Source organism: Brassica napus, chromosome C8 (genome assembly GCF_020379485.1).
Source record: "Brassica napus cultivar Da-Ae chromosome C8, Da-Ae, whole genome shotgun sequence".
In the NCBI taxonomy this organism is placed as follows: Eukaryota; Viridiplantae; Streptophyta; class Magnoliopsida; order Brassicales; family Brassicaceae; genus Brassica; species Brassica napus.
The window spans coordinates 15290693-15303755 of NC_063451.1; the positions used below are offsets into that span (position 1 = coordinate 15290693).

General features: G+C 36.9%; 3 protein-coding genes across 14 annotated transcripts; 1 reads left to right on the forward strand and 2 right to left on the reverse strand.

The window, feature by feature from the left end:
• Positions 1 to 2118: 2118 nt before the first annotated feature.
• LOC106378546 lies at positions 2119 to 3781 on the reverse strand. The gene is made up of 2 exons (XM_013818657.1): positions 3295 to 3781; positions 2119 to 2186 (listed from the first exon to the last, which is right to left on the reverse strand). The coding sequence occupies exons 1-2, from the start codon at positions 3779 to 3781 to the stop codon at positions 2119 to 2121; spliced, it is 555 nt and encodes a 184-aa protein (XP_013674111.1).
• A 2543-nt stretch (positions 3782 to 6324) lies between these two features.
• LOC106381947 (secretory carrier-associated membrane protein 4) lies at positions 6325 to 9015 on the reverse strand. Of its 2 annotated transcripts, none has more exons than XM_013821886.3 (12): positions 8832 to 9015; positions 8354 to 8446; positions 8216 to 8278; positions 8088 to 8121; positions 7876 to 7998; positions 7730 to 7792; positions 7520 to 7613; positions 7372 to 7417; positions 7208 to 7275; positions 6820 to 6868; positions 6654 to 6719; positions 6325 to 6552 (listed from the first exon to the last, which is right to left on the reverse strand). In XM_013821886.3, exons 1-12 carry the CDS (start codon positions 8895 to 8897, stop codon positions 6520 to 6522), a joined length of 798 nt encoding a protein of 265 aa, XP_013677340.1. In that variant the 5' UTR covers positions 8898 to 9015; the 3' UTR covers positions 6325 to 6519. The 2 variants fall into 2 exon arrangements, with proteins under 2 accessions (XP_013677340.1, XP_013677339.1); XM_013821885.3 differs by having other exon boundaries at positions 8351 to 8446.
• Positions 9016 to 10045: 1030 nt separating this feature from the next.
• LOC106379732 (orotidine 5'-phosphate decarboxylase-like) lies at positions 10046 to 12678 on the forward strand. Of its 11 annotated transcripts, none has more exons than XR_007327361.1 (9): positions 10046 to 10827; positions 10944 to 11034; positions 11159 to 11191; positions 11276 to 11348; positions 11423 to 11527; positions 11706 to 11767; positions 11887 to 12096; positions 12166 to 12325; positions 12433 to 12678. XR_007327361.1 is itself a non-coding variant. In XM_048765516.1 (9 exons), the coding sequence occupies exons 3-9, from the start codon at positions 11176 to 11178 to the stop codon at positions 12435 to 12437; spliced, it is 441 nt and encodes a 146-aa protein (XP_048621473.1). In that variant the 5' UTR covers positions 10068 to 10827; positions 10944 to 11074; positions 11159 to 11175; the 3' UTR covers positions 12438 to 12678. The 11 variants fall into 11 exon arrangements, 10 of the variants coding, with proteins under 10 accessions (XP_048621473.1, XP_048621475.1, XP_048621477.1 ...); XM_048765516.1 differs by having other exon boundaries at positions 10068 to 10827; positions 10944 to 11074; positions 11440 to 11527; positions 11964 to 12000; XM_048765518.1 differs by having other exon boundaries at positions 10071 to 10822; positions 11440 to 11527; positions 11964 to 12000.
• Positions 12679 to 13063: the final 385 nt, after the last annotated feature.

Below are 13063 nucleotides of genomic sequence, written 5' to 3' on the forward strand. Positions count from 1 at the left end.
GGCTATGATCTCGGCATGATTAGATGATGTTGCCACTAAGGTTTGTTTTGTGGACCGCCAACTTACTGCAGCCCCACTGTGTATAAACACATAACCTGTCTGAGATCTAGCATTGTGTGGGTCAGATAAGTACCCAGCATCTGCATATCCGGCCATGTTCTCTCTTGGCCGATCAGTATAGAACAATCCGAGATCGGTTGTTCCTTGCAGATATCTAAACAGATGTTTTATTCCGTTCCAGTGCCTAAGTGTCGGACATGAACTGAATCTAGACAGTAAACTCACGGCAAAACTAATGTCCGGTCTAGTATGGCTAGCCAAATACATTAAGGCTCCAATGGCACTTAGATAAGGTATTCTGGCCCGAGCATATCCTCGTCTGGCTTAGTTGGTCCGAATGGATCTTTGTCTAGGTCTAAGGACCTTACGACCATAGGACTCGACAAGGAATGAACCTTGTCCATATTGAACTGCTTGAGTATCTTTTCTGTATATGTCTTTTGATGCACAAGGATTCCATTATCCACATACTCAAATTGCAGTCTCAAACATAACTTAGTTTTTCCTAAGTCTTTCATTTCGAATTCTTTCTTTAGACATTCGACCGTTTGGGAAATCTCTCCAGGGGTTCCAATCACATTCAGGTCGTCCACATAGACAGACATAATCACGAAGCCCTTGATGTCAAATCTCTTTATAAAAATACATGGACTTATTGGATCATTCTTATAACCCTCTTTCATTAGGTACTATGATAATATGTTGTACCACATTCGACCTGATTGTTTCAAACCGTACAAGGCTTTATTCAGCTTAATACAATGCTGTTCTCGAGAACCTTTCTTATCTTTGAGCTCAATACCCTCTGGAACTCTCATATGAATTTCATTATCCAGTGGACCGTACAGATACGCAGTTACTACATCCATTAGGCGCAGATCAAGCTTCTCTTTCACGGCCAGACTGATCAAGTATCGTAATGTAGTTGCGTCCACCACAGGGGAATAAGTTTCCTCATAATCTATTCCTGGTCTCTGTGAGAATCTTTGTGCTACAAGCTGTGCTTTGTATCTCACTACTTCTCCTTTCTCATTTCTCTTTCTCACAAAGACCCATTTGTATCCCACTGGTTTGACATCTCTAGGTGTCACGGTTATAGGGCCAAAAACACCTCTTTTCTTTAATGATTCTAACTCCACGTTTATAGCTTCTTTCCATTTGATCCAATCTGATCTTTGCATGCATTCATATATGGACGTGGGTTCTAGATCCTAATCCTTTTCCATGATCTCAAGTGCTACTTTATAAGCAAAACTATCATCGACGTCGATATCATTTCTGTTCCATTTCGTTCCAGACATTATATGATTTATAGAGATCTTTTGATTGTCCGGCCCTTGTGTCCCATGAAGTTTGGCGTCCCGAACCCCATCATTTGGAACGGTCGGATCAGTTGGTGTGGCCGGCCCACTTTGCTTGACCGTCTGGGTCGGCTCGGCAGATCCATCAATGTTCTGGACGGTTTCCTTGATGCTCTCGGATCCAACACCTCTCTTGGACTTCCGAGGCTGTTTATCTTTGGAACCAATAGGTCTACCACGTTTGAGACGTTGTTTAGACTCTGTAGCCACTTGACCTTGTCCCTTGTGGACATCTATTAGTATTGGTGCATTACAAGCCGGGATATACGATTTTGTCACTCGATTTGGGTCAACAAATGAATCTGGCAGTTGATTAGCTAGCTTTTGAAGATGTATAATCTTTTGGACTTCCATATCACATTCTTTAGTCCGAGGATCTTGCCAAGATATTGATGGTCGAGACCATTCGATTTCTTTGTTCAACCGGCCGTTATCTCCCCCTAAGGTCGGATATGTGGACTCATCAAACTGTGAGTCTGCGTATCTGGCCTTAAACAAATCACCGGTTGTTGGCTCAAGATACTTTATAATGCTCGGGGAGTCATATCCTACGTATATTCCCATCCTCCTTTGTGGTCCCATTTTCGTTCTCTGTGGTGGAGCAATTGGAACGTAGACGGCACATCCAAATGTTTTGATGTGGGACACGTCTGGCTCATGACCCGTGAGTAACTGGGATGGCGAATATCTATGCTCACTAGATGGCCTGAAGCGAATCAGTTCTGCTGCATGTAATACGGCATGTCCCCACGCTGATACCGGGAGCTGAGACCGCATGAGCAATGGTCTGGCTATCAGCTGGATACGTTTAATGAATGATTCGGCCAAGCCGTTCTGCGTATGTACATGTGCCACGGAGTGTTCTACACTTACCCCCATGGACATACAATAGTCATTAAACGTCTGGGACGTAAACTCACTAGCATTGTCTAGACGTATAGTCTTTAGAGGAAAGTCTGGAAAGTGTGCTCTCAGTCTTATTATCTGAGAAAGCAGGCGTGCAAATGCCAAATTTCGTGTGGACAGTAGACAGACATGCGACCATCTGGTCGATGCATCAATCAGGACCATGAAATACTGAAACGTCCCACTAGGTGGGTGTATTGGTCCACATATGTCTCCCTGAATTCTTTCCAGAAAATTTATAATCTCTTTATTAACTTTGGCTGGTGATGGCCTGGTTATGAGTTTCCCTTGTGCACATGCTGCACATGTGAGATTGTATGGGACAACTCCTTTGAACGTGTGCCCTTGTGAATTTATCATCAACTTTCGCATCATGTTAGTACCGAGATGGCCAAACCGGTTATGCCATAAAGTGAAATTATCGCAGGCATTAGCCTCGATCATACTGACCTTTGCATAGTATATGCCAGTAGACATTGCAGGTAAGGTTTCTAGGATCCTTTTATAGCCTTTGGTGATCGAAATTATGTTAAGGAATTCCTTATTTCCTTCTTCCCATGTTTCAAGATGGAAACCGTTCAATCTTATGTCTTTGAAACTCAATAGGCTCCTTTTAGAGCTTGGGGAATACAAGGCATTTTTGATCTCTAGATGAGTGCCCTTAGGCATCAACACATAAGCCTGACCGTGACCTTCAATCAGGCCGGCTACACCTGCAATGGTGTGTACGTTTGCACTTTGCATTGTGAGATTTAAGAAATATCTTTTATCTCTAAGTATTGTATGACTTGTGCCACTATCCACCACGAGTATGCTCATTTCGTCATTCATTTCTATAAATAAGATTTCATTTCTCAGAGACTTCAAAACTTTTATTTATTAAAGTTGCAGAACACCGAAATTAAAAACACCAAAGCAATCATAAAGCAATAAAACAAGTCGTATCGAAAAATTTAGTCTTTGAGACAATCAGAAGTCTCAAAATCCATCAGGTCATCATTTGCAACATCGGATTCTTTATCAGCCTCATGATCGGAATCATGGACCATGTGAGCCTCCGGGTTCTTGTCTTTAATACTTTCCTGGTAGAGCTCACATAAGTGCTTAGGAGTTCTACAATTCTTCGCCCAATGGTTGCTCATCCTACATCTGTGACAAACGGATTTGGTTAAGTAAGACGGTTTGTATATACCGCCTCGACCTCGTCCATAGCCGCCTCGGCCACGGCCGGGATCGGAACCACGACCACGGTTATTGTGGTTTCCTTTCCGGCCGGCCAAGTACCTATCTTTACCGTTCGAGTAATTGTCACGGTTCCTGTATCCACCACGGCCTTTGCCATGTGATCTTTTATCATTCTGGATGTAATTGAACTCGTTGGGATTTTTCTTTTCAACTTCATTGGCCTCTGGTAATGGGGCAGATCCGACAGGTCTAGCTTCACTGTTCTTCATCAGGAGCTCATTGTTTGCCTCGGCCAGTAGCAGGCACGAGATCAGATCAGTGTATGTGGCGAAGCCTTTCATTCGGTACTGCTGCTGCAGGATTATGTTTGAGGAATGAAACGTAGAGAATGTTTTCTCGAGTAACTCTTCTTCGGTTACTACTTCACCACAAAGTCTCAGCATCGAGACCGTCTTAAACAAGACCGAATTGTACTCATCCACTGACTTATAATCCATGAATCTTAGATTCTTCCAGTCATTTCTGGCCTTTGGGAGTAACACCGTTTTCTGGTGATCATATCTATGCTGTAAAGCATCCCAAAGCTCTAGTGGATTTTCCATCGTAATGTACTGATTTTTTAGACCTTCAATGAGGTGATGGCGTATAATGCTTATAGCCCTGTACCGATTCTTATCGGTCTCATTGTTGTCCTTGATGATTGTATCACCAAGTCCTTTTGACCTTAAGCTGATCTTTGTATCTAGCGCCCACTGCAAGTAGTTATCTCCGGAGAGATTAAGGGCTGCGTAGTCTCTATTTGAGATTTTCGACATCTGAATCACATCATCATTTCAATTTAGGTTCACAATGTGATCATGTGGCTGCATGGTATAACAAGCTCGGCCACAAACTTGTCTTACGCATCTATGAGAAAACAATCAATCTAATCGACCATGGTGCGAATCAAACAAGCCGCACGGCTATGTGGACAAGCAATACGATCGGACATGTAAATCTATTTTGACCATGGTGCGAACAATCCTAATATATGATTCTATATGTACCAGGGAGATTAAGGCCACACGGCCATATGTATTTAAATGCAATCAGATTCGAATTCGTATGTTTCTACATGCTGGTCGATTTCTTTAAACAATACGAATGCAATTTAATTCAAATTCATATGTAATGCAAACAACCTTAGCAATTAGATTTATGAATTTAGGGTTTCTACTTTAAAAACTAAGGCTGTCGGTTTTAATTAAAGGTTTCAAGGCCTTTAGGATTTAAGTTCTAGATCAGATTACTTCAATCAATCTAACAATCCTAAAACCTCAAATCAACAAACAATTCAATCAATTAAAATCGAATTCAGTCCTTTAGGGTTTAGGGTTTCGATTCCTAAATTAGGGTTTCTTAAAATCAAATCAGGAACAATCAATTTAAGTTCTAAGGAATCGATTTCTATATTTCTAGTTAAGAGATTGCCGATTTTAATCTTGTAGGTTTTAGGGTTTTGATCAAGATCAAAGTTTCCATATTAATGGATTAGGGTTTCTGATCAATCTAGGTTCTCAGATCAAGTTATACCTCTGTTTTGTAGGGGTTTAGAACCGGACCACCTTTAGATAGAGAGAGAGAATCGATCGGACGCTTGTGGACTCCAATCGGGTCGCGGATGGGACGATCGCGGGCTGGAGGCGTCTCGGCTGCGAGCTGCGCGGAGATCGGGTCGTCTCGGGTGCGATCGCGTCTTCGGGTATCGATCGCGAGATGGACGGTTCTTCTGAGCTGAGAACGTGATCTGAGAATGTCTAGGATTCAAGAGGGATCAACTGAGTTCTTTGATGAACTAAGAACATGATTAGGGTTTTAGGTGTGGTCGCCGGTTTTGGCTTTTTAGGGTTTAGAGGTTTCGATTTGTCTCAGGGATCTAGAGACGATCGTGCTGATAACGTGTTTTAAAAGAATGGGGAATTGTCTGTGTATTATTAATGAACAATATAGGTTCCTTATATAAGGATTACAAAGTATAGGAAAAATGAAATTATCCAAAACCTAATACAACATGAAATAGGAAAAGATCTAAAACAGAAAAATAGAAAACGTCCTAAGACTAAAATCGGCCAAAGGATAGGCCGACTCTCTCTCCTCTTGGACGCTGACTCTCTCTCCTCTTGGACACGGCTGGACCTTGTCTTGGTCTTGGTTATGGGCCATCCACATAATGATTTGTTATAATAACAACGTTCTTTTGATTTATTTCTTCTCCAAGATCAAGTACTTAGACCGAAGCTTCTCATTCGGCTTAATCCACAGAAGTTCAAATTCGTTAAAATTATAAGGGCAATTCTCGCAAATAACCATTTTTATTACAAAAATAATCTTCAAAAAATAAAATGATCAAAATAATTTTTTTTTATTTTAAAAATTTTAATATTAATTTTTTATTTTTAAAAATTTAAATCTACGACAAAAACTTCACCTTTTAACTCTAAATATTAGATTAATCAACTTTAGGATTATAAATCCATATTAAATTTTGATCATTTTCTTTTTTGAAAAACTATTTTTGTGAAATAAACTAATAAAAGCTATCTAAAAGAATTTCTCGAATGTTTATTATAATACAAAAAGTAAAATAGGTATATGGCCAAAATAAGATAATTAACTATTTCAACAAGTAATATTTATTAAAAATATATTTGATTGGCATAATCAGAGATGGAGACCGAAGTGAGTTTAGACTTTAGACTGTTAACAATTTTATGGCTATTTTGTCTTCAAAAGTTCACTTTGTCACGAAAACACCAAATGTTCAGAGAGACGATACTGGTACTAAAGGTATTGCAGACGAAAAATATAACAGAAATAGCTGAACAAACCACTCTTGCTACTATAGTAACTAAAGAATTTACCTCAACACAATGGTAAAATGGTAAAATCACATTCGTACGAGATACACATACTTCAAACCTTTTTACCGAACGGGAAAATTACCACCATCCTCTCTTCCTTCTTTTCTTTACTTGTTCCCCCTAAAGTAGAGGTAAATTTTCTGCAAGAAACACAAGATGTTAGTTACCCGCCGTTCAATTAGCAGAACCTGTTCTGGTTATCAGTTGTTAGAAGCCATGTACGGTATGATCAGAGGCTTACCTGAAGAACCCATAGACTCAGAAGTGACTCCAAGCAGAAGAGACCAAAGCCGATGAAGTAGAAGATCTGCATTCATTCATTAAGGTCAAGATCATTAGGCTTTCTTCAAGGTGAACATATACGTATACTTTGGGAACATATTATAAAATGGATGTAAGGCTTGTACCCCGGCTAATACACTGTCTGAGATGACATCAATTGCTGCAAGCACACCCCTGTTGATCAAAGAAAAAAAATGTGAACAAAATTATCCCAAGTCAATATAGCATAAAGAGACGCGAAATGGTCTAAAGCATTATCAGATAGAGCATTAATTTGACAGTCGTTAGGTTTCTCTGTCCGCAAAAGTCTTGCAAAGTTGAAACATAGTTGGAGAAAAACGAAGTTCAAGGAGCAAATATAGTTATCAATTTTAAGTTATAACACGGTATTTTTAAATCGAACAAACAATTTAGAACTTTGCAGTGAAAACCTCATGAGACTAATTAACTATAAACGAAGTAGCTAAAAGCTTGAGCGCAAAGAGAATCGTTGCCAATGATTGGAGGACTTACGTTAATGATTTTCCATGGAAAAAGATCGGGGGGGCAATGGCAGCAACGATGCAGAAGCCAATGTGAATCTGTAAATAGCTAAGGTCAATCAAATGGGAAACGGAAACTACATCTGCTTATGGGTAAGGTATAAATTTAGATATGACAAGTTTTTTATGACTCACCAAGTAGGTGAAGAAAAACCAACCAAACTTCAAAGCGCTGTCAGTCCTACAAGGTCGTAAAAAGTAAATCAACTATATGAAATATCGTGTTTAATATGCAATTGTACTAAAACCATCTGAATAAAAACTAGTTAAAAGGAGCAAATACCTCATGGCTCGGTAGAGAGGCCTGTACCATACAACATACGAAAGTGGACATCCCATCAACGCATAGATTGTGGCAAGGAAAAAGATCTTTACACCTATCATTAATATTTTAAAACAAGCATTAGTTCAACTTTCATCTAAATCAAAACAAAACTTGATAAGAACAGTTAACATTAGAAGATAAAACATAATAGTATAGTGTCAAGCTCACCTCCGCCTTTAATCCAGCAGACCATGGTTGCAATCACATTGAATACCAGGCACAAAACGATACCTGAAAACCAGCAGTCCAATACAAAGCCCCCGTCAAAAAACATTTCAGGTAAAAAGGCAAACAAGAAAAAACTAGAGACTTACCTAACCAACTAGCAAAAGCCAGATACTGCAGCTTTTGAGCATGAACTGGTATCTCATTAGCAATGTCATGGTGTATGATTGGAAAAAACGGCGGCCAGTTTTTCTCATCTATCTGAACACCAGCTGCAACATTATTTTATGAGTATAGTTAGTTATATTAACTAATTAACAATAGTGACATCCTCATCAAGTTGTTGTTGTTGTTGGCTTACATTTAGCAATAGCATCCTCTCTCCGTTTAATATCCTGAGTAAGCGAGTACAATATCAATCAGTATCAAAGAAGCAGAGTGAAGATTAAATTTGACAAAGTTAATATCAAGAGGTGTTAGTGTACATACCATTTCTTTCTTCCTAAGCTCAGCTTCCCAGTCAGCAAGCTTTCTCTGTTTCTGTGAAGAGTCCTGCACCAATTAAAACACACGAAACATTAAAGCGAGAAGAGGATGATGATGATGAGTTTAGAGATACTAAACTACATTCATGTTATCCAGGGGAATATCAACAGTAGCATCGAGGCTTTGGCCAAATCCAACTGGCCTAGATGCAGCGGGAACTCGTCCACCGCCTCTCTGTAATCAAAGTTTACAACAATCAATCAGTAACCTAGAGGAAAAGTTAAAGATGAGTCTCTCAACACTAAATGGTTTCTCCGAAAAATCCAAAACCTAGTTCCTAGATCTAACGATACAGTGCAGTACGATAAACTCCAGTAGTCGAGTTATAAGGAAAGACTACACTCCAAACTAGTAGTTTCTCGGAAAATCTTAACCAAGTTCCCAGATCTAACGATACAACCGGAGATCCGTAACCTCTACTATTAAAATCAATTCCAAGAAGAAACGAGCATTGGTAATAAGGTTGAAATCATATAGGCTCCCCACTTGCAGAAACTAAATTTAAAAAAAAAAAAAAAGACCTAGAAATAGAAAGTGGAGATTCAGAGAAAAGCGTTACAGAGAATGGATTGACGATTTCTTCTTCCTCTTCATCGAAAGGGTTGGGATCGTGGTGGCGATTCATTGTTGATTGCAGATCCCTAGATTCACGAAGACGAGAGAGAGAGAGAGAGAGAAAGATAGATAGCACACCGACTGGTGTGGATGGACACTCTTTCTCTCTTTCTCACACGTAAAGCGGGATTCGGAACCACTGGTATTTACGATACTACCCCCAAAAGTAAATGGGCCGTTATAGTTAATTGGGTATAGGCTTCAAAGTGGGCATAACTCATTAACTTATCTCCTATATATTATTTAAGAAGCATTACGACTTCTTTTTATAACCACAAAGTCATGATGATTCTTAGAATCACTAGAGAAATATGTTGGTCCATCTAATTATATAATAAGCTTTTTATTAAATTAACAATAAATTCATCATTAATGTATTTTATTATTTCCTTAAATAAAATTTATGGAATTGCCTAATGTGGCTAAAGTATATATGACAATTAATGATTTTGAATAATAAAGATTTGATAAAACAAAGTATATCTTCTATCATATTTGTTTAATTTTAAACTATTAAATAAATTAAACAACCACAATAACCATATAATAAAAATTTAGATTTTTATGTATATGTTATATTTTGAATTTTTACAAACGGCTATAAATTATTAAAACTGTTAAGAGTCTCACATTCAAATTTTATGATCCATGGTTTAAAAATTTTGTTATGACAAAATACAAATGATTACAAAAATTATATGAGTAAAAATTCTAATTTAATTAATTATTAAGATTAATATATATCATTTTAAATTAAACTATAAACCATATAAAATATAATATTTTAGTTTTAAAATTTACTTTGAACAATTTTTTTGATAAAAGTTTTGAACGATCATTGACAACTTATTTTTTTTTAAATTATAAATTACTAAAACTATTAACCCCACAATGAAAATTTTGTTATCAGTAATTTAAATTTTTTTCTATAAAAGATATAAATGATCAAAAAAACTATATGAGTAGAAATCATCATTTAATAGATATTAATATTAAAAATATACTAAAATATATTATCTATGTTAGTATCATTTAAATTTAATTAGATATCCTATCAAATATAAAAAAAAAATATTTTTTGGATTAAAAAAATTAATTTATATGTTCGCACCAATTTAATTATATATTTAATAGTTACTGAACTTTAATTATTTAATATATATTAATTATTTCATAATATGTAAAAATATTTAATACATAAAATAATTTATATATATAATGTTGATCCCGCGCAAGGCGCAGATCTTAACCTAGTATTATGTTATTTACCGTGTATAAAACATATATGGTTTCAGACTTTCTCTCTCTACTTCAAGCCTCCAAGGACGGCGTAGAAGAAAACGAGAAAACAAAAGCAGATCAATGTTGGTTTATGTGTTTTGAAAACAAATGATTGTTGGTTCATGAGCTGAAGTAACTATTAAGAGAGAACCATGTTATTGTCGTTAAGTTTGTTATAGAGTCCTTACAGAGCTTTATATAGTAGCTACTGAACCCGAATTTATCTTAACCCGTTTACAAAACAAAACCAAACATTAAACCAATACTCTAATCACTACAGGAAATGTGGGTATTAATAGCATCAGATTATATCATTTATGACAGTTCTGCTATTATATACCAACACTGACTTTTTTAAAAGTGTTTATAAATTTAAAACGCTATGTTTGGTATCGCGGAAAAATAAAAAAATTTAGCCGCGTTAATTTACTAACGGTAGACGCCTTATCATTTCAGATCCAAAATTAAATGCTATCGTAAATGTTAAATATCTCAAATTTTAACCAAAAATACTTTAATTATTCTTAAACCAGGAATCGAAAGACCCAGCTTCTCTGTCTTTTGACGGATCCTCCTCCTCCTTTCGATGGCACGCTCGCCATCCCACCACCACCACCACCACACCACGTTTTGATCCTCTCTCTCTCTCTCTCTGTTAGGTTTCGAATCTTACCTCATCTCGATCTGTCGAATATCATTCTCAGCCAAAAAAAGACTTCTCCTTTATCATTTCTTCGATGAATAATGTTGTGTTGGCTTTCATTTTTTTCATCAGGCGTTGAAAGTTGAAAGATTGAAGAGGGTGTGGTTTCCAGCTGGTTCTAGAGTGACAAGGATTTCTGTTCAAAGGATCCTTAATCATGGTGGTTCATATCGCTTCTTTTTGATTCGGACGCTTCCAATTTAGTAGACATTTTCAGATTGTGTTGGCATTTGTTTTAGTTGAATTTGGCTCTGTTTCGTGTTCTGACTTTCTGCATTTCGTTGCAGATTCAAGAGCGTAAGCAATGTCCGTTCTCCGAGGTGAGCAATAGTTTTGATTAGCCAGCTTGCCAGATTTATAAACCCTTTTAGGAACTTATTGATCCATTGTTATGGTTATTTCAGATCGCAGGCAAGCACAACTTTCTCATATCAAGTTTGCAGAGATTGAAAACACTGTCACAATGCAGTATGAAGGGTAATGTGTTTATACGTTACCTCACTTATTATTCTTCCGTTGATGTCTTCTCAAGTTTTTATAGATTTTTTCAGTTGTGGTTTGTTTGCAGAGGCGTGTTTAAGATATTAGAGTGGGCTGATATCATAAACGCTCACACAATATCATGGCCAGGAATCGTCAACGGCTTGAAGTTGAAGGTATGTTTGTATTTATATCGACTGGATTATACATTGATTCTTTCGTTTTTACTTATGTTTTGCCGGCATCAATGAACTTATATATTTTACATTACATATCACACTTATAGATTACATGTCACACTTTTATTTGACGCCGGTGGTTGTTGTTTTTTTAAGATGTGTTGGTATTTCTCAGATACTTGGGAGCAGTTTCAGATCAATGGAACGGTTGAGACCAGACCAAGCTTCAAGTCGGAGGTAAATAATTTAGTTTAACAACTCAGAGAAGAAAGAAAGACTTTTTTTTTCCTGACTCTGTTGATTTTGGTTTCTTGATGTAGCTAAGAGAGTCTGTTGATTTTGGTTTCTTGATGTAGCTAAGAGAGAAGGCTTGGTTTGCAAATTTTCGAGATAAAGGCTTGCTAATTGAGGTGATTGATGCTAAGCTTTTCAGGTCTCTGGTGAAGACAAAGCTCTCTGAACTTGTGTGGGTAAGAACGGTCTTTGATCATGTTCAACACAGATTCCGTTGTGTGGCTAGCTTGATTTAAGACCAAGGGAAGTTCCGTAGCGAGTTAGCATCAAAGGTTCTAAGTTATCACTCTGCTTTAGATCGTGAAAATGATTGAAATGAGACAGATGTTTCTTGAATGCAGCGGCTCACTCTGTTTCCAAGATCGAAGGACTTGCAGACAGCAAAATATACAATGCGGATGGATATATCATCAGTGGACATTCACTGGGACATTTGTGTTCAGCATTGGCTATGCTTTTACTTACCGTTATGCTTTTGTATAGATGCATTCGGTTTCAGAGGTATCCTTTTCAAACTAAGTCTTTTGTTCTTTCTTTGATCTTCGAGTTCCTTACGACCTGAGACATTCTTTATTCTTGTGTTTGTGTGTGCGATGAAACCAAAACAGATTAAGTTAGCTCAAAGGCCCATCCTTGACAACCAAACAAATAAAAAACACAGTTCTGTGTCATTTTTCTTTATTCAAGGCGGTGGCTCACCAGTTATGCGATGGGACTAAAGGATGAGCTTGATGGTGGTTAAGAGAATACCTTGATGCTTTTAGTTCATGTTTTCATGTATGGACTTTTAATTCATGTTTTCATGTATTGACTTTGTGTGTTTTAAATTTTTAATGGAAAACTACAGAAAACTATATCACATCCTAATTATATTTATTATTGATTTACTTGTGTTTTGTTAGAGTGAATTATATTTATTAATGATTTGTAAAGCAATAATTAATAAATAAAATTTGAGTAAGTTCTAGATTTTTAATATCTCATCATTAACACAAAAAGTAAAATGATAAAAGGAAACTCCAACACTAATAATAAATTAGAAAAAAACAAAAAAAAATATTTTACCTTAAGTTATAAACCCTAAACATGCCCTAAACCCTAAACATGCCCTAAACCCTATATCTTAAATTCCATTTTATACATAAATCTTCAACTAAAACATTTTAATCCAAACATTCATTATATATCACTAGACTAGAGACGGTGTCCGCGCTTCGCGCGGATTACATGTGTAATTAA